The sequence below is a fragment of the Pezoporus flaviventris genome, unplaced genomic scaffold, assembly GCF_033815535.1.
Source record: "Pezoporus flaviventris isolate CSIRO_AGI_PZ_B2104156 unplaced genomic scaffold, CSIRO_AGI_Pfla_v1 ptg000007l, whole genome shotgun sequence".
Lineage (NCBI taxonomy): Eukaryota > Metazoa > Chordata > Aves > Psittaciformes > Psittacidae > Pezoporus > Pezoporus flaviventris.
In genome coordinates, this window is record NW_026892555.1 from 13,010,993 (window position 1) to 13,032,279 (window position 21,287).

Below are 21,287 nucleotides of genomic sequence, written 5' to 3' on the forward strand. Positions count from 1 at the left end.
TAGAAATGCCCACCCTAAATGGCACATAGAAATGAAATCAGAATTCACAACTGGCTGGATGCTCCCTGCATGCCTTTACAGTCACTGCCATCTTAACAGTAGTTACTCTTGCTTAACCCAGTGAGGTGAAGGCTGGACTGAGCCCTGTCCCTGGTTGTCTGCTCTCCCTACACTGGGTGAAGAAGGAGGGATTATTGCATGCACGGCAGGTGCCAGAGGAATTCTGTGGCACTTTTATTTCCTCTTCTTGAGGAATTCACAGACGAAGTAGATGGTGACTTGGCACTCAGAGTCATTCCACTCTCCCGTGCTGAGCATTTCCACACAGTCCTTGCGGCCAGCTGGGTCATGAGGCTCCCCTTCCTTCCAATTGCTGTAGTTCTGCAGTGGGCTGTTGTCTGCATACACAAATTGTCCTTCCTTCTCCAGGTCGTTCAGCCCAATGAAGGCTCGGAAGAGGCCACTGTTGGAGATGTAGTCAGCAATCAGGGCATTTGTTGCCTCATCTTTAGGCATGGCCAGTGTTCCTCCTCTGTCCCTGCAGTGGATCAAGGCTTCTCTGTAATTCTTCTCTTCTTTCACGATGTAATAGAATTTCTCATCTGTCTCTCTGATACCTGCTATAACTTTAAAGGGGAAGAAAATTGCATAATGGCATGTCAACAGATATTGAAGGTGCTTCTGTTCCAGTATGACAATGAGATGATTTTTACATTAGAGTTAATAAAAGGGAGAGAGGAAAAGTCTTCCCACAGCTGAGTTTGTAATAAATGATGAGGACACGATCAAAGATTGATGCTACTAGTGGGACTGACAAGCACCTTGCACACATTAGGACAAGAACTACTCAGTCCTGATTGGCATATGTCTCCTGTGACACTTAAGCTTTACTTCCCGGATATGTAGTACTAATCAAATAAAGCCATGCTAAATGGTCAAATCTGGATCATCCCCACTGATCTGCATGTTTTTGAATAAAGACTGTGGAAGAGTGCCCTGGGATAGAAACACAGGGGTATAAATAGCTTTTCAAGTCCTTTCTATGTAGACAAAAATCAATGTGACTGCTAAAATAAGACATTTAAATACAGCCTGATATTCAGAGCTGCTCTGTAGCCACTAAGTGGCTTTGACTTGGACAAAAACTGCCTGCTCACCAGCTTTAAAAGCCAAACTTCTCAACCAGTGTGTCCTAGTGAATTAAGCAGTACCAAGGAGCATGCCTGGGCAGCTGGAACTTGATTGTCCCTGGTCATGGATAGCCATCAGGAATGGTCCTGAGCAGAGCTTTGACCTGGGATAACTAATACTTTCCCAAACAATTCAGGACTTAGTCCAGGCACAGTCAGTTAGTTAGTAGAGGGACACTCTGGGTAACATGGTATTCAGTTTTGTAGGATTTGTAATATAGATGAGTGCTGTTCTGTGCTGGTTGCCCACAGTGCCAGAGAACTGTCCCAAACACATTTAGTTTACTGGTAGAGCCCTAGTCCTAGAAGAGTGGTTGAGCCTTCTCAAAATCTTTGTTATGCCAGGAAATGTGCCTCCTTCCTTTCAGTGGGAACAGTTTGTACTGTCCATGTGACAGCACTGCCTGCAGACATGGCTTCTTCCAGAATCATAGAATGGTTTGAGTTAGAAGTGACCTTAAAGATCATCTGCTTCCACTCCCCTGCCACGGGCAGGACACCTTCCACTAGATCAGGTTGCTCAAAGCACCATCCAATGTCTCGAACACTTCCAGGGATGGAACATCCACAGCTTCTCTGGGCCACCTTTTCCAGTGTCACCACTGTCACAGTAAAGAACTTCTTCCTAACATCTAATTTAAAGCTATCCTCTCAGTTTAAAGCCATTCCCCCTTGTCCTATCACTACATACCCTTGTAAAAAGTCCCTCCTCAGATTTCTTGTAGGCCCCCTTTAGGTATTTAGGCATTGGTATTTAGGTATTATAGAATCATAGAATCATAGAATAGTTAGGGTTGGAAAGGACCTTAAGATCATCTAGTTCCAACCCCCCTGCCGTGGGCAGGGATACCTTACGCTAAATCATATCACCCAAGGCCTCGTCCAACCTGGTCTTGAACACTGCCAGGGATGGAGCATTCACAACCTCCCTGGGCGATAACCCGTGCCTTTGAGTGTTGGTCCTTTGTTACAGAAAAATGATGCTTGCATGAGGGAAGCACTAAGAGCACCATGTCTGCAGCCTTCCTGTACAGCAGAAAGATCAGTAGGTTCCTATGGCTTTCCCTGCCTCTCTGGAGCAGATTGGCACAAACTTTTCTCTTTCATTGCCTTTGTGGCAGCAGAGCTTGAGCAGTTTGACAGTGCAGAGGCGGTTAGCAAGCTGTGCCTTGTGCTTTTCATGAGTCTTTCTGTTATGCTGTTGATAATTTATGTGTTGCTTTTGGTCATCTGCTGCTGATATCCTTACAGGTGTCTCTTTTCTATATGTTTTCAGAGTGCCTCACACAGTGCAACCCTCTCTCCAGATCTTCTATGGATGCTGCCATAGAGCAGCAATGGTGGAAGAATAGCAATGAGCCAAATAAATCATATCAAATACATAAGGATCCTTACCATTCTTTAAAAACTTGATGGATGTGTTAAGACGAGCAACATTGATATTCAGTTGTCCAACAACTCTGCGGTATCTTCCACAGTCACAGACTGTGCCTGATGCAATAAAAAAATTGAGGATTTATCTGTTTAGAAGAATTTGTGTGTGTGTGTGGAGGGTCCTTTATAACCCACTTCCAAACTTTCTGAAGACTTGGCTCCACTTGTGGAGAGCCAGTCCCATCCTGCCCCACTGGCCATAGTTCTGTTGATCAAAGAGCTTTATATTGTGGCTTTGTACACTCTCTTGCTAACTGGCTTAAGAATCCCTACTATTAAAAGTGTGGATAGAAAAGTTTGCCATCTTCTTTCCACCCATATCAGTGTGGGATTTGCATATCCACTGCCCTCTCATTTTTGATTTCATCTAGCTGCAGAGATATAGCTTGTTGTGGTAATCACATCTGAATGCCAGTGGTCTACCTTCTATCTGTAAATAGTACAGGTTCCCCAGCCTTCTAACAGAAAGATCAGCATCCATGAAATGGGGAACTGTTGCTTTCTCAGTGAATGAGTTTTGTGAGCATGCATAGAGGTGGGACTGGTAAACTTTGGTAGAAGGACTCTGTTAGCCTAATTGCTGCATGCAGCTGTGGTCCAGCAGTAATAGTCTATACCAACTCAACAGCTTTCAAGCACTGAAGTCTCAGTTGTATTTTCATTGATAAACTGAATTTTGGCTTGGTATAGGTTTATGTTTGTTCCTCTGTTATTCTGAGGGGAAAAAAGTTGCTGATGATTTCACATTAAGAACCAAACTGGCATTGCATATGAAATCTCTTAAAAATGAACACAAGTGTACATTCAAGGTGGAAAACCAGTCAAGGTTATTAGGACTGAACAGAATTTTCTGGGTCATCAGATCCAAATTCTCCTCCTGTGAGCAAATGCATTGCATTTATTTGACAACAGATTATGTTATATCTAAAATTACTTATTCTTTTCATCCCCATGCTCCTATTAGGAAAATTAATAGAATAACTAATATGTATTAATATGAATCCTTAATAGAATTAGGACTTCATTCCTTTGGTATTCAGAAACTTTCTTCTGGTTTCCAGTATAAATGTACCTTTGGCCTGTCTATGTGTTAGGTTTTGTGATATCAAACATTGCCCACGAATTTAGGTTACTCTTCTGCATGTTTCTCTATGTTGGTATATTCATAGGTATCAGTCAGGTCCCTACCCAAGCCTTCATTTTTCTAAACAAAACTTTTTCAGTCTCTTCCTGTTCATTTCATCTATTCTCAAGTTTTTCCATGGGCCTAAAACTTTACGAAACTCCAGAAAAAACAACCCTGAAATCAAAGACCCAGCAGACTTGACCATTGTGAAGAGGAGGATGCACAGCTTACCTGCTTTTCCCTTTTTCCCAGAAACCCCTGATAAGCCTTTGGCTCCTTTGTCACCTGAACAAAGAGGAAAATACAGTCTCAGATCTCAGACAGTGCACATGTCAGGGGAGAGTATTTGAAAAACCTGTTTAATAATACATTAACGGTGTGCTTTTGATAGGAAGCCCTGATGTACTGTACCGGCAGATGTGCCAAGTCAAATAAATTGTGATAAATTCCGGTGTATGGAAATAAAGAGAACCATTTAATAGCTAACCCACTGATAACACAGGCACCTTGTGTGCTGCTAGGTCCTGGTACCACTTACTTTGAACATAAACTGCAGAATGATCCTGAGAGGTTGAAAGCACTCATGAAATCTGCGAGAGGTGAGACCTGGTTTCTCACATTGCCTTGCAGGACAGAGCCCCTCCATGATGGGATGAGGCACCAGCTGAAGCTGATGTGCACTAAGCAACTGAATTCATGTATGCAACACTTCATGTGTGCAGGCAGCATTTAGCACCTGCACAAAATGAGGTCAGTAAGAAGCAGCATTTCATATCAGCTATAGTCCATGGAAATGTGACTTATTTTCGTCCAATTGCTTGTGTCTTCTGTAAATCATAGGAATGATAGAAATACTTCTCCAAATGCTGTGCTACTATGTAAGTAGAGGTGGCTAGCTTTTTAAAAAACCTCAGCTGTAATTTGGATCAGGAGCAGCTGGACTTTATCTGAAATTCACGTCAGCTCTTCTTTTATGAACTAAAGCCTTCAGAGGCCAAAAAATACAAGTACTTGCTCTGCCTTGTTGCTGGACATGTTTTGATATTTTTTCCTTTATATGGTTGTGTAAAATGAATTAGGAGTTGGCTATGATTTTAATGAGCGTTGCTTGACACTGCAGGCTTACAAGCTGAAATTTCAGAGTTGCTACATTAAGAACTTGAATGTTTCATGGTAGATTTAAACAGTGACTTAGTGACCTTTGCTTCTGTAAATAAAGAAAGAAAATGAGAAAAACTAAAAGGGGCAAATAAATTGTACATTCAGGTTGAGAGTGAGCTTGATTTAAAGGCTCAGAGCATTGGTTTACTTACAGATAAAGATAAGTAATTTGTGGGATTCTTAAGTTCTAGTCTCCTTTGGTGACTGAAGACAACTTTAGGAGATAGCCATCTAGGCACTTCTGAAAATTAGTCCTTCTGGCCAAATTCTTTTGTTCTTCTCTGATACATGGCTGGCTAGAGGCCATCAAAGGTTTAATCAAAACATTGGCTTGGAAAGCTCCTGGAGAGATGGTTCTACCCTATGTGCTGGTTAGAGACCAGAATTCCCCTGGGGATTGTGGTGTCCCTGCTCAGCTTTCAAGGCAGATCTCCTAGCAGCAGAAGTTATATTCCTTCTAAGTAGCTCTTTAGGAATGCCAGAAAGGAATGCCTGTTCTTCTCAGACAACTAGAGAATAATTTCATTAAATTAGACATGGAGCCTACCTGGATTTGCAAGTACTTGTTGTCCCTGGTTACTTGTGTGCTTTCTTAAAACTCCTAAACCCTTTTCCTTACTGAGCCACCCTGTGCTTGCTCACATGTCCCACAGCAGTGCCGGTGACAAGGTGTGGCATTCTGAGCAGTAGCAGAGTATTGACTTAGGCCTTCAGTGTCCAAAGCAGAGGCATAAATTTGGCTTTCTCTTTTAGAGCGTTCAGAGACTTCACAAGAACCTGATTTCTCCCTTCCTCTTTTACCATTAAAGAGGATTGATTCCTTAACTCATAAAGCAAATTATCTTAGCCAAGTAAGTCATTTATATTGCATATGGGAAATAAAGCAGTATCTCAGTTACCTCTTGTCACCAGTCTTTATGCATAACTTCAGTTGGGATCATTGGTCTCAGCTGTTATTTGATATTACTCCATAGCTGGAACTCTCACAAAACACATATTTACCTTGAGGAAAAAAACAAGAAAGTTCCCACACCAGAGCTTACCCTTTCCACCAATTGGGCCAATTTTCCCAAGCATTCCCTGGTCACCAGCATCCCCCACAGGTCCTTTGTTTCCTGAGAGAAGAAATAAAGAGGAAAAGAGTGTCGATGGTTTCTGTCATTTCTTTCCAAGGCACTATTTAGAACTCACTGCTGTTGTTTTTCCTGAGCTTGGCTAGTCCACTTGTGTGGCAAAGTCAAAATGAGTGGAGCCCAGAGGATGGTTGGCAGAGGACAGCGCAGATTTCTGCTACTACAGCGTACAATAGTAGGAGATTGCAAGGCACCTTACTAGAACTGCCTGTTGAAATGAGCAGAAACGTCATGTTTCCTTACAGAAAATACAAACTAAAACTGCTAGTGAGTATTCAAATAAAATCAGTAAAATACTGATTTTACTTCACAGCCAAATAAGGCTGATGGCAGGTTTTATTTGGTGTTCTTTTTCTCCATGCCAGACAAAACCCTTTCTTTCTTCCTTGTGAAGTCCCTGTGGCTTTGCTGGGAGTCCTTCTCAAAGCAGGACTGCGAACAAGAAGGTACTAGTTTTGCTGTGTATGCTTTCCCAATCCTCAGAGCACCCGATGACAGCCCAGTTTAGGGGAATATCAGTTTCCACACTGAATTTAACATCACTAAGATGCTTCGTAAATTGTTACCGATTCCCTTGTATTTTACCTGATCTTCTCTTTAAGGTAAGAAGCAAAACCATATGAATGTATTTAAAAATGGAAAAGGCTTCTTTATTTTGACAATAATAACACGGTGATTTTAAAGTTTCTGTAAAAGTAAAAACTTTCCTGATTAGTCTTAAATCACGGAAGAAAGACCATGGATATGCATTATCATTAAACTAATGATAAATTAAGCTTTTTAATTAGATCATGCAAGCAAGGCATGACACATCTGGTGCCTCTGTATGCTCTGCCCAGCTCACACTATGGTTATGGGATATGTTTAACAGAGCCAAACCCCAAGACATCCACGGCTCCTTGTGCTCAGCTCAGGTGCTGTTTGATCAGAGGCAGCACTGTTTCTTAGTGTATGTCTCCACTTGCCTTTCTGCAAAACAGGGACAACTGAGACTGGATTTTGTGGGGCATCCTGACTTCCTGTTACTAGGAAATAACTCTCAAAATTCAGTTTCAACTAAAGGATCATGTCATTAAGAGAATAGTACTCTTCCTCGTTATACATATGATTTGGGTCTTCTAGATTGTGCTTATGACCTTATGACAGCTACTTGGGAGAGCAGTAGTAAATGCACTGGTTTGTTACATGACTCTTTTGATTTATTGCCATATGTAGCTGTCTTACATGTCAGTAGGAATTACAACAAGCTCTGTGAGTATTGTTAGGTTCACTGATTAATGTTTGACAGGATTGTGAAATCCACTGGTGCAACAGGAATGCAAAGCATTAAAGATCATATGCACCAGTACAGTTGTGTGTAATGATATTAATATATCAGTAATGGCCAACAAACCATCATAAATACCTTTGGGTCCTTTTGGTCCAACCTTTCCTTGTTTGCCCACTTCTCCTCTATCTCCTTTTACACCTTCATCCCCTTCCAAAAAACAGAAAATAAAGCATCATGGTACATTTTTCTTGGTGCAGTAAGTGCAACTGTACATCCACAGAAAGTAAAGTTCACAGGAGTTTTTCCCTACTAATTTCTTATTTGCAGGCACAGTAGCCATGACAGAAATTTCCAGAGAAGAGCTGATGAATCTGACCATCATTAGGAAAAGCTAAATAATTTCCTTTTTGGAGAGGCTATTCCAACATGAGAATTATATGACCCCAACTTCTAGTTGTTCCCTTTAAGCCCTATTAATTATAAAGTGGATAGATAAACCAATCTTTCTGTGTTTGGAAACCTGTACACACATGGATGAACTGCCAGGGGAGGCAATAGGAATTTAATTGTGCCTAGTGACTCTGTAGTGACTCTGTTCAAGGTATGCAGATGCTTTTGGAATTAAAGGAATGTAAATATGTTGAAATAGATCTTAACATAGACCTTAGCTCTTAGTATGGGCAGAATTCTCACCTTCAGTTTTTGACAGGTGGCATTTGTATAACAAACATGTTTTGCCATTACAAAACGTCATACACAGAGTATCTGTAAGAGGTAAAATCATTGCATTTATTACAGGAGCACAGGGATTTCTCCAAACAAGATCAGGAGTCTATGACACAGGTTCCTACATAGTAGCATATAAGTACTATTGTAAGAGACAGTCTCTCACTGAGCAGCCTACAGTATAAAGGAGAAGACAGCAATTAGTAGGAAGGAAATGTTATCTCTTTCCTTAGGTAGAATACAATTTCACTTCACATTGCACAGGAAATTGGAGGCACGACTGCATTTGATTTTCTTATCCTCTACTTCTTAGTTTTTTGCCAAATCCCAAGAACATCTTTACTCTTTTAAGACAAAAAATACTGGAGGGGGGGCAACCCCTGTACCCCCCTGCACCAAATGACCAGCACTGACTATGAACAGGCTTCCAAAGCCTCTGCCCCTGTTCCCTGCCGCTGTCTGCAGTAAGCCGTGCCATGCAGTGGGAAGCAGTGCCACGGTCTCTTGGCCAAGCCGGGATCTCCTGTGGGAGTGGCAGCCAGTTGTGTCTGTGCCTGCAGCCCAGAAGGGGAGAAGAGGCTGCATTTCAGTGTATGGAGACCCAAGGGAGGGAAGCCTGGATGTCAGCAAAAGAGAAGTGAGGACAGAACAGCGTTTTGTGAAGAGACCAATAACCTGCCTCACTGAGGGTGGTGCCTCCAACCCTGGCACAAGGTTTTCAGGGAACTGGGTGTGCTGAGGGTGACTATGACCCAGGCAGCTACTTCCAGCCTCTCGAAAGCAGTGGTTTAAGGGCTTGCCTGAACGAAGCATTTCATTCAGTCCACTTGTGAACAGCCACCACTGATTCTTCCCTGAACAGATTAGTCTTATACCTTTTAAACCCTTTCACATTTTTGGCCCCTATAATAAATACCCTGTGGCAAAGAGGGTGATTTAATTGTGTGCTGGGGGAGAAAGTAGCTTCCCATGGTTGCTTTAAGACTGATTGTTTCATTAGGCCTTGTTCTTGTTTTCTGCAATGTACTGCCCACTCATTCCTGATTTACCTTCTCCTACTTCTGTAGCCATAGGTGGCATATTGTGGGCTGCTCTGTGGCGTGATGACAGATGAGAACTGGTGCATATTAATTGCAGCCAATAAAATGTAGTATTAGTTGTTTGGCTCCTTTCCATGTCAGTTACGTGGATTGGGCTGAGTGTGTCCCTATGTGCTGCAAAGAAAGCTTCAGTGCTGGGACTCTCATGTGGAGGGCAGGCTCACCCTGTGGGTCAAGATGCCCTTTTGGGGGGAAGGTCAGTGGTCCTAGCTGAGAAAGATAAAGTGCTGAACTTCGTTTCGCATTGGAGGCAGGAAGCATTTGCTGGAGTGATGGACACTGGTTCTTAAATGCTGGGTATTTCCAAAAGCCAGGCTCCTTAAATATACACCTGAAGCTGTAGGTCTGGAACTGATGGAAGGATGCCTTCTTGCATTGGTTTCTTGTCTACTGACCATCAAACAGCAGAGCAAGGGAATGTACAGTTTAATTTTGTTGTTGACCTCAGTGCTAACAACATTTACAACTCAGAAACCAAGAAATTGTCCTTTCCAAACCCATCTATAAAACCCATGAGAAAAGCGTAAAAGTCACTTCTTCGTAGTTCAGAAATTCAGAAGATTCCCAGGGGCTGACAAAGGGCTTGTGAAATGAAATTCTGGGAGAAGTTAAGAGCTGGTATGTTCATGGTCTGTAAACCCATAGAGGGGGAAAACTGTGTAATAATAGAAAGGAAGCAGGGTGTGATTCAAGAGGTGGAAAAGCTGGAAAAGTCCTGACTAGAAATGCAACATGGAGATATTTAACAAATGACCACACTCTTTGGCAGGGGAGGGAGATGTAGGAGGCTTTTCATGTGCAGCCTTTCCCCGTGCAATGAATTCCTTTGTGTAAGATATGCTGTAACTCTAGGTCTGATGTGGAAACTGCTGAGGGAGTTTCTTTGGCCTGTATTACGCAGGTGAGCAAACCAGATTCCTGCTGACCTTCCAAACCATGCTTGTCACCACGGCAGTCCTCATTACCTCACTCAGGCCCGATAGCTACATTCCCTGTGGCTTGCAGCCTGCTCTGTTGGGTTCAGGGCTTTAGAGAGGCTGTTGTTTGCTGCAGAAGAAAGACCTCTCTGCAAGAAAGATGTTTTTGGTTGTTTGTTTGGTTTTTTTTGTAAGAAACATTGCTTAGACAGTTAATCTTAGAAATAGAGCCCAGGAAAGAAAGCCAATATACAAGTGAAGAAGCTGTGATTAGTTCCCAAAGGTGTTTTCTTCCAATCTCAGTTTCAACGTTTCAAGCCACTGAAAGCTGCAGTGATTTTCTCTGAGAGACTTTGGAGCAAGATTTTCACACATGGGGCTGCTGGGGATGAAGCTAGGTTGTCCTGTAAGGGCCATTATACTGAGAGCCAACAGGGAAAAGGGGTAAAAGGTGTGCGAAAGTTTGTTCTGGGGATTCTGGGAGGTTAGAGAGTGTCTCAACTTCCATTGCTAGCACCTTGTGTAGTCCCAGTATTTGCACAAGCCCTCTTAAAGCCTGATGGAAAGGGCAGTAAGATATGTCACCTGCTTTTGTTTCATCTTGTCATAAAGCAGCCTAGCACACCTTGCCTTAGTTTTCCTACCTAGGAAAATGGGAAGAATAATAATTTACCTATCTGTAAGGGATGGAAATCCTGCTTTTTACTCCATATTGCTTCTAAGAAGGGGAAGGTCATTACAAAGCAGGGGTAGAAGCAAACAGTATTAATAGTACCATTTATTATTAATGTAAAACTGGATTAAGCCCAGCGCTTAATAATACAGTGTTATAAATGCGTTGTTCCCTCCTTTAGTAGTTGTGCGCAGTGAGCTCAGGCTTTGTGAATTCTTGGGTTATGCTCCCCCCTTGTGGTCTCGCTGTGATTTGCATCCCGGTAGGAGGGATTGCGAGAGGTTGGGTGACTTGTTTTGGGCAGGGGCTGAGTAGGCTTCGTTTCTAACTTATAATAACTATCCCAGCCTTTCCTCTGGGACTTCCCGTGGACAGGCCATCCCACTGTATTACCCACGTTCTTGTAATCTGGCAGAACAGAATCTACATCCTGACAGTACTCTGGATCGGGTCTTTGAATGTTGTACTACTGTGCTTCGTGCCACATGAGTTTTCTTACAGAAAAAAACCCAAACCTCTGTATCCTGACCTCATATGGTTGTAGCCAATACCTAAAGGTTGACCTCTCCTTTGTGCTGCTCTGCACTTGGGGCAGCGTCAGGTTAAGTTTTAACCTAATTAGCAAATTGTCACTTTAAAACTGTGGTTGGGAGGATGTCAGATAATGCTCTTCATTGGCATTTGAAGCATGGGTGAAGCACTTGGAGCCAGTAGCTGAAGCAAGACCATTTCTCAATTTTGTTAGTATTCCCTCAAGCTGATTCACTTCTTCTGTGTCACAGATTTTAAATACCAGACTATTAAAATGAATGCATGGAGCAATAAATTACTAGGCTCTTTCAGCTTGGGACTGTGTGAGACAGAAGGGAAGCAGAAGCCATAAGCTGTAAATGACTTTTGCAGCCATTAGAAAATTTTAATTGTAATTGAGAGGGAACCACAGTCCTTCCTTCCCCTGTAAACAGGCTCAGGAAGATGCTGAAGGCCTAATAATGAGCAGGATTTTCAGGCAGTTGAAAAGGGCTCTGCCTTTTTAGGAGTTTCATTAAATAACACAGTGTTGAGAGGTTAGATTTGGTAAGAATCAGTAATAATTTATTGACTTTCAAGTGACTTAGATTTCCCTGCTGGACCTTTCACAGGCAGTTTATCTGGTTTGTATTCGTGAATTGAGGAAGATTTGAATTGTTCCCATGTGTTTAGTGACTCTTCAAGTCTTGTGATCGGGGCTGACACTGGTTCTTGTAGAACCAGGGTGTAATCCCTGGGGATTGTGTAGTCCACATTTATCTATAGAGACAGCACTGCATCAAGGTGAGAGTATGTCTGCAGGCTGCCTAAAGGCTAAAGGCAGGAGGAGATTCCTAGCTGGATTAATGCCTGTGTTTCTCTGTGAGCGTGAAGTCGTTTCACTTGGAGCTCTGCCGATAGACTCTCTGGGTCCATTACTGAGGCACTTTCTCAGGTGTGCTGGCAAGTCATGGCCTCAGGTCAGCTCCAGTTCCCATCTCTTGAGCAAAGCACTACAGAAATTCTAATGCTCTTAGCCTCTCTTTGCAGGTGCACCTCCCCACACTCCAGGCATACCCATCCTTTCAAATGATAGAAACACCACCTATGCTGAGTGTCCTGGGTTCAGCACAGTTGTTCTTCTGCCTCAGATACTCTGAAATGAAAACAGTCCACCACCAGCCAAAAAGTCCCTGAGAAGCCCTGGGGGTATGCCTGAATTCTGTGAGTGGAGAAGAATGGTTAATATTGATTAGTATGCACCTGGATGCTTTGTACTGCTTGCCTTGGATACATTTAGCATTCTTAGGTATAGTCAATGTTCCACCACAAAGGTTTTGTATGGGATCCGTTAGGCTTTTTAACCCTCTGATCATGCATGACACAGTTCTGCTCAGCTCCATGTTTCATGCTTGTAGTCCCACCTGAGGTGCTGTAGGGACGCTCCCCACCTCCACAGACAGTGTGAAAAGCAAAAGTGATTTCTGCCTGCCACGGGTGTTAAACTAAAGGGACAAGGAGATGTACATCATTCTGAAGCCTTGAGAACCCTCCAGGAGCAACTGAATGCCTTGCCCTCCCTCAGAGCCTTACAGATAGCCACGGGATTAGCTCTGCAGCCTATGGACGCAGTGACCCTGAGCACGGTGAACCTTTGCAGCACTTGCACATACAGTCTCTATTGAGAGGTTTTGTCACCAGAGGGAGTTGCAGACTCCAAGAAATAAGCAAATACAGCTTAGTTTGTTTTTCCAGTGTACAAGTGCGTCACAACTACATCAGTGGAAAGCCTCAAGATTTCCTCTAATTTCACTTTCAGCGTCTTTTTAGATCCTTAGCGAATTTCCCGTAGCAGTGGGGATTCTTGCTATATATGGCTGGATATACATATCGCTCTTTCAAGCTATATATGGCTAGTGAGGACAGGATTCCTTGACATCTTCTGCCTATCTGATGCAATGTCCTCTTCCCTGCCCTTCTTCCTCCCTTCAGCCCCCAGCACTGGCCTGCCCACCTCCCTGCCCTCTGCCAGATGTTGACCCTGTGTTGAAGTAATTCAACTCAATAAAGAGAGGAATCTCAAGAAGGCAAATACACATTTTTTTGTGAGTGAGCTGAATCAGCTCAATGAACAGTCTGTTGAGTAAACAGCTGAGCCAGCACAAGGTGAAGGTAACATCACATTGTCAAAGCGGGGGAAGAAGATGTTTGGCCTCTGGTTTTGGCAGAAAACCTGACAGATGAGTGCAACTGTAGTGTTCAACTGCACCCATAGCCACTCTTCCAGGTGTCCTGTAGGAGCACGCAGGGCTCCCACAGATTCTACTTTTCTTGGACATGTCTTTTTTCACCCAGCTCCAAATTAGAGGACAGTTGCCCTTCCTTAGTGAAATAGAAGGAATCTTCAAGAATAAACTGGATTCTCTGCTCTTGCTTTCCACTTATAAGTGTCTGTTGACCCTCTTCTCCTATTGCCTTGCATGAGCCAGACCCAAGCCTTCTGTAAACTGACCTGCATTATTGGAAAGTGTGGGCCTTTGTGAATGACTGGGATACACACTGTCTAATGACATCGAAATAATTTAAATTGCTCCTGAGTCTCCTTTTACTTGATTTGCCTGATTTAATTTTCCCAGCCTGTTCCTCTGCTATTCTGACATGATCTCAGAGACCATTGGATTACAGTGGCTTCAGTGAGGCATCAGGCTGGCCAATATACTTTGAATTTATGGATTCAAGTCCCCACATATATGCTTTGCAGCTCAGGCTGATAAACTTCTGAAACTTAATGTAAGCTAAGATGGGGAAGTCTAAAAGCCATGAAAACAGAATTACATGTTGAAATTAAAGGGCTCTTCAGATCAAACGTTAAGCGCTAAGTTATAGGTTTGAACAGCCTATAGGATGTGGTAAGGCATTTTATATTTTCGGAAGGAACTGTGGATAAGAGCATATCTGGTTTCTGAGCGAGTTTGAGATTTTCCAGGAGTAGAATTGCGTAAGCACAATTAGAGAGATGGACAGCTATACTGGAGACCACAGTAAATGCTATTTTGAGGCCCCAGCCAGTGTCATAGAGTTTATAAGCATCATTTGTCAGAAATAATAAGGAAACATTTTACGTCTAAATTGGGATGGGAAACCCCCAGTATTCTTCAGATTTCATCTCATTCCAGTTTCTCAACCTGGATCTGATTCAAGACCTTTGAAGTTCCCATGTCTGGATTTGAAAGGAAATGAGCTGGGACCTGGGACAGATAGCAAGATCTAGATCCAGTCTTCTGAAACACTAAGCTCCCACAAACAAGTCAACTACCACAGAGCCAGCTCCCATCCCAGTCTTCTTTCCCCCTGCTCATGCTTTCAATGCGAGTATAGAAAACAGTTCTTTGGGTGCTCTGCTTATTTCCGCCCTCATGCTGTTGCTTATTGTTTTAATCAGACCAGATCAGATCCCATCTCATCTATGTCAACAGCCCATTTACTTAAAACTTCCTTTGCAGGTTAGACAAAACTGAGCTTGCAGCCTACAGGAGAGATCAGGCTAGAAGAAAGGACAGAGCCAGGACACCAGTCAAATGCAGAGCCCAGAGGAACAGAGCGCAGTGTTCCTGATGCTGCCAGCGCATGGACCAGCTTTTGCTATCACTGTGTTAGCTGCTGCCTCTCCACAGTGCCAGGTCCTCCCTCAGCAGCAGGAACAGTCAGCTTGCTTCCAGGTTTGGAAAGGTGGAAAGTAAGCAATAGGGCCATGAATGGCTTTGCTAGCCCAGGCTCTTTGCTGTCCTGGGAAATTCATTGTTTTGTTTATGCTTGATCTGGTCCTCTTTGGGCCCAAGAAGTTGGTGGAGTACAGAGCTTGGCCTTCAATGCCCTAATTACTCAGCTGTGGATCAGTGTTACCTAATTAAGTTTTCAGAGGTCCTGTGCCACAGCAGTCCAGCTGAGACCAAGCTGTTCCTAAACATCTCAGGTCAAACACCAAAAATCACTAGTTACAAATACTGAAAATCTGGTTTGGTCCAAAGCATGTATTTTTTCTCTTTTCTTGGTTTCCTAGGGTTATTTCAATAAAGATCCTAGGAAATGCTTCACAGATTTCTATTTTTAACTGGTGTATAAGCCAGCTTGCTGGGTACCTCAAAAGCTTTCTCAGGAAGGCAGAACAAAGCAGCCATTGCACTAGGGCTGTGCTCATTAAAAATAATCCCTTCTCTTTAAGAAGAAACCAGAGCATTGCCTAGGAAAGGCAACTGGGGTGGCAGCTTTTGCTTTTCTCTACTCTTTTTATCCCCTTTTTCTGGAGTGCCTGTTTTCTTTCCGTAATTCCTTACAAGCAGACTTCCATTTGCTTGCACCAGGGATGGAAAAGCAGCTGATAGGTGAAAGGGATTGCAAGGCTCCTGGTTTGCATCGCTCAGGACCACCAGAGGTCAGACTAAAACTCCGATTCGGTTCTAACGCTGAGCAGTTTAGTTCAGACTGAGTTCTGTCATTGCAACAGAAAGTGCAAAAGGCTTAAGGGACATTTACTGCAATCCTTCTGTTCCTGGAGGCTGAATCCTTCCACAGTATTTTCTAGCTCCTTGTGTTACACACTAAGACCTCTGGTTTTGTCTCATGTTTTTAGGGAGCTGGTGGGACTGTCACAACCGGTTTGAAGACCTTCCTGATAATCAGGCTGGAATTACCCTTTCCTTTCATCCCTTCATTCATCTCATACTTCTGTTGTGACATCTCTGGTATGGGCATAAGAAGGAGTATATTTTTGAAGGGGAAGAACTTGGCTTACACAAATTAACTCTGACAAGTTACATAAGGCTTGTGGAAGTGGCCAATTTTTACAATACTAACGACCCTTTTCCAGCAGATGATTTTCAGGGTGAGCATGCAGAAGGGTCAGATGCTTGCTCCTATAACAACTGTGAATGCCTAGATGATGAAGTGTGTAATGTAGCCTCCAGTAGTGCAAGAAATAAAGGGTTATAAATCTTGAGCCTTTCAAACCAACCTCACTTCTCCCTCAGCTTTCTCCTCTCCATTGTGCAGTGTGATGAGAACTGTAGTATTTCTGCTGCATAGCACCAGGGACTATCCCACTTGTAGCCCGCAGGCTGGATCTAGCTGGCAGGACAATTTGGGATAGGTGAGGTGTGATGGTGCAGGAAGTCTTACAGCCATTGAACACCTTTTAATTCCTTGCACTTCTAGTTACTCTGGCCCATTACAGGCTCCCATGTTCATGTGGAGGAAGGAATTTGCCGCAACAGGAATGTGGTGGTAGAAAAAGCTGCCCAATGTCCTGTGTGAGCTCAGCACCTCTGTCTTGTGGGAGCACCACTGTGTTCTACTAAGCTGAAGATGCTGAGCAGATTGGAGGTGAGGGGGTAAAACTGGTGCAGGGTGGAACAAAATCCATTTTCAGAATGGTGGACAAAGGGGCACAACAGAAGTAGCACAGAAAATAGAACTTGAAGCAACAAAAGTCAGTGGCTTATCTATCTGAGTTAAAGCTTGAGCAGCGAAGTGTTGCTATAGTCGTAGCCTGGGGGCTCATGTGCTCTGAATCTGCAGACATAAGATGGATAGGGGAAAACTGGCAGCAGGACAGACTTTCTTCTGCCATATTAGGTCAGCACACTTCATCCTTGACTACAAAGGATGCCTGAGGAGTAACGGGGTAGTTCACACACGCAGCCTGCTCAGTCTTGAATTGCCAGCTGACTGTCAGTTAACCAGTGCCACTGAGAGCCACATGTAACTGTCCTGGATGAGCTCAGCTCTGGTAGGAACTGAGATTAGTTTATAGGACTATAGCACATAGACTGGAAAATGTATTTGATGACCTGCAATGGAAGTGAGCCAGTAATTTGGGGGTGATTTACTCCCTACTCCTTTTACCAATCATGTTTCTTGGGCATGGTAATCTAATCTTAAAGTAGTAGTGAACACCGTGCCAATATACTGTTTGGCTCCTCATGTGTCTTGGTGTCAGCCAGGAGGCAATAGGACCAGTAATGACTAAATCCTGACTTTCCCAGGATCACGCTTGCAAAGAGCCATAATATCCAACCTTTAACTGCTCCCTATGTGAGCTAGACCACAGAAACCAGCTGGAGTCCCAGCTACTCTCGTGTGTCACCAGACCACCTCATTAGCCCTGTGACTTGTTAAACACAATTCTGTCAAACTTTGTTCTCCAGCCTGCCATTATTCAGATACTAACTAAACAAGCTCCCGCTGGCTCCCTTGGGGATCATTACATCTCTCTGCATTTATGCTGTGGCAGCAAAAGTTTAAGCCTGGATTGTAATCATAAAGAAATTAACTTGCTGATTAAAAGTGGTCCTTTAAGCAACACTCATTTGAATAATCCATCATAAAAACAAATGAGTCTATAGCAGTGCTTTTGACTTGATAATCTTTTTTCTGTTTAAAGTTTAAATCAGTTGCATTTTTTTTCTCTGAGTCTGTAGCCTATAGAAAAATACAATGAATTACTAAAAAGAAGGCAATAGTTCGAACTGCAGTAGTCGTGGTGTAGAATATATATTTTAGATCTGTCACTGCAAGATAGATTTGTGCATTAGGGACCCAATTTTTTGACTGAGATACCCTCCAGGCAATTCCACTGACGTTAGTTGTGTTACACGAAAAGTAAGTTAATGCAGAAAATTTTGTTCCAGATATCTGCAAAATGCTTGGAAGATAAAAGACCTGCATATGACAGAGCTGATATAGCTCTTGTTGAAATCTGTAGAAAAAGTCCTGTTTAATTCAACAAGAGCTGCTAAATCAGGTCTGATGAATGCTGCAGAGCTGTATTTACAAGTAAACATCTGGAGATAATGACAGTTTGGTCATTTAAAATATTGCATATCTCTTCCTACCAGTAGGTGCAAAGCAAACCATTAACAGTTCACAATAGGTGCCTACTTTTAAACAGAGCCACTCCATTTGTGGCTGCTAGCTGTACTGGTTGTGTGATGAATACAAGAAGTAAAAGAAGATTTATGTGGCTGGAGAAAGATGCAAAAGGACACCTCTAACTTTTATCAGAATAGGTGACACTGTTCCTGAAGCTAAAGCAAAGCAAATTCAAATCTCCTTGCTTCATCACTTTCCCCCATCACAGTTCCACTTTTCTAGATGTTTGTATAGTCCGCAATAATTCACATCTCTCATCCCCAGCCCGTTCCACAAGCCCTCAGGTCTGTATTTTTTAAAATCAGCCTCTATCAGTACCGATGTCAGCATTATCAACCTGATATTCCTCACCTTTTGGTCCAGGTAAAATTGTGTGTGTCGAGCAGACATCTGTTGTAGGTCGATTGTCAACATCAAAACCCAAAATCTGAACTTGGAAGATAAAAAGCAGTACTAGGGTCCCGAATTTCCTTAGCTGTTGTTCTTTCTTGCTGCTCATCCTTGCAGATTCCCAGGAAATGCCTTTCGTTGTTACAGTCTTAACAAATGCAGCTGACTCAAAAATAAATGCTCCACTAACTGAAGCACTGGAAAGATTGGGAGCTACGTGCAAGAACAGCTAAATAAAGTGAAGAAAGGAGTTTGACCATGCTGCAGTTATTTCTGTCCTGTACATTATCCAGGATATTTATTTAACTGTGACAGCTGTTTATTCCAATTTATCTCTTATCTGTGAGATGTTTAGCCGCTTTTGCCATGGAAAATGTCTTCAATATATGAGAATATCTGTTTTGTCTTTTTTTTTTTTCCTTTCGGCACCAACCCTTCATGCCCAGTTTTTCATTTACTCAAGAGACAAAAGACTTCGGTATTGTATCCAAGTACGTACTAATGAGTTATAGGATACTTGTGGAAGAACAATGCAGACTCCATGTAACATGTAGAGAGACTTTTCCAGAAAAGCTTTCCTCCAGTGAGACTGTTAGTGACAGCAGACGAGCTGCCAGTCTATGGCTGGAAGTCACTAGTGCTATTTTGCACTTTTTGGGTGTCGCGTACCCATAGTCCCTGGACTCGCAAATGAAAAGTTGATATCAGTTGGTGTTTTAGCCAGAGACCCATAAATTATGATATTATGTTGCTTACAGATTGCCCCGTAATGGCTGCTCCAAGCCCAGATTGTGTTAATAGATACAGTACATAAGGACAGACTTCAGGATTGAAGCCACAGATCAGGATGGGCTTGAACCACTGCAGGACCTCCTCCCATATATGTTTCCCCTGTACTGCACATGGGGGAGGCCTTGTATTAGGGCAGTGGTGTAGTACAGGTCCCAGCAGAATGTCATCTTTGGGTTGTCCAGGAAGCTGCTGCTGGTTCACATCCCAGGAGGCAGCTGTCAGGTTTTCAGCCGGGTGCTGGGGTTTTGAAGCTAGGTATGAGAAGAGGCCTCATGGATGATGGAACAGGTAGCATGCAAAACCGCTATATACTCCCTTGGAAGCAGCTGTGACAGATATCCATCTGTGAGGAATCATTTCCTAGAAAAAGCTCTAGCTTTCATTTCAGGAGAGCACAGTACCCAGGGACAGCAGATCATTCAAGGTGTACTGGCAGAAAAGAAAGGAGAGATGAGTATGTGTAATCTTTCCATGAATTTCATAAACTTCTCGTTTCTCACAGAATGAAGGAGATGGCTTCAAAATTCAAAAGCTGAACTATGCTTTTGAACCGTTTTGTGTGTGAGAGCAGGTTTGCTCTGCTGTCTAGGCAAAAAATGTATGTCCTATGATAATAGCTTTTGAGATGCTTTCCTCATTACTTTAGAGAGTATTAGTTCCTTAGCCCTACAACTTTCCAGCCTTTTGACAGACAGAATAAGTAGCAGCACTGATGTAAAAGTGAATACTTTTATTTAAAGGCTGAAGGAAGGCTTTGATTTCAAGCTTTCATCTGGGATGAAATGTTGGCCAAAGTCACAAGAGGGGTCAAGACATTGGTCTCCCTCTTTCTTTCTAGCCTGGTCACAGACTGTGCCACTTTTCAAAACACTTCTCTTTTTTTGTTAAACTGTGTACAGTAGTTCTCAAAAATAAATAGTGGTCTCTATCCTAAAGAATGTCATCTAAGTAACACCCTTAAATGCGGCCTTGATAATGGATACACCACAGCTAGAGGGGGAGGAAAGAGAAAGCTGGGATTATAGTTGGATAGAGTCATACCAGGAATAAACTTGTCCCTCTGCGATTTGCGTTGGGCAGTGTGCCTCTGACTTGTACACTGTAAATCTGTTTTATTTATCTTTTTCTTCACTTTCCATTTTGTGAGCAGAAGGTCAATGTAAGAGCAAGAATAGAGAGCGTAGGAGTGGGAAGCTAGTGTACTTAGCTTTGGAGGAGGCTGTTTGGGAAATGTTGCCAAACTGACGTGAATGATGCTATCTGTTCCACAGTACTGAGAGACTTACAGTGACTTCTTTGTTATTTATCAGGATAAAGAGGGGCATGTGTAAGTTAGAGAGGAAACCATTTGTTTAACCACTTCGGTCACTGATCAGGAGTAAGCAGGGAACATTTTTCTGATACAACTATTGCTGTGATTATTTAACAAATGTTCTCATTCCACATTAGCAAAGAAACCGAGACCATACTTTCTATTTCCATCAATGATGGTAACAAATCCCCTAAAGACACAGTAAGAAATGAAGTGTAATATATACAAGAACTTGGTAATGAAGGCACTCATATAAAATATAGGAGATCCAGATTGAAATTCTTTCTCTGCCTAAGTATTTCAAACCAATGTTTGCACTAGAGCCTTAAGGTTATACCGCCTTATAACAAGGCTGTTTGCTAATCAGTTATGTCTTACTGTATGTTGGACCAGAAATCCTGTCCTGGAGCTAGGAAGCCTACCTTAACAGGCAATCCATTAGAACTGATACACTAGCAAAAAAAAGCCTGTGTTTTGGCAATCTAGTATTTATAAACCAGTGTTATTGAAAAATCTTCAAGCATCTTCCTTGCTGATGGAGATTTAATGAGGCACGTTGCCTATTGTGCATGTTAATTCTCATTGAATCAGACGCAGAGAAATGTCTGTAGGCAACAGTGAAAAAT

General features: G+C 42.7%; 1 protein-coding gene across 1 annotated transcript; it reads right to left on the reverse strand.

The window, feature by feature from the left end:
- Positions 1 to 219: 219 nt before the first annotated feature.
- Positions 220 to 18,960, reverse strand: COLEC10 (collectin subfamily member 10). The gene is made up of 6 exons (XM_061447800.1): positions 18,519 to 18,960; positions 7,450 to 7,521; positions 5,955 to 6,026; positions 3,982 to 4,035; positions 2,586 to 2,681; positions 220 to 626 (listed from the first exon to the last, which is right to left on the reverse strand). The coding sequence occupies exons 1-6, from the start codon at positions 18,664 to 18,666 to the stop codon at positions 235 to 237; spliced, it is 834 nt and encodes a 277-aa protein (XP_061303784.1). The 5' UTR covers positions 18,667 to 18,960; the 3' UTR covers positions 220 to 234.
- Positions 18,961 to 21,287: the final 2,327 nt, after the last annotated feature.

What these genes read in the sequence shown, in the direction of transcription:
- COLEC10 (XM_061447800.1), bottom strand. Translation starts at nt 18,666, where the DNA reads ATGAGCAGCAAGAAAGAACAACAGCTAAGGAAATTCGGGACCCTAGTA. An exon ending in AATTTTACCTGGACCAAAAG is followed by an intron (nt 7,522 to 18,518) that starts GTGAGGAATATC and finishes GTTTTTTGGAAG; the next exon opens with GGGATGAAGGTGTAAAAGGA. An exon ending in CATCAAGTTTTTAAAGAATG is followed by an intron (nt 627 to 2,585) that starts GTAAGGATCCTT and finishes TCCCCTTTAAAG; the next exon opens with TTATAGCAGGTATCAGAGAG.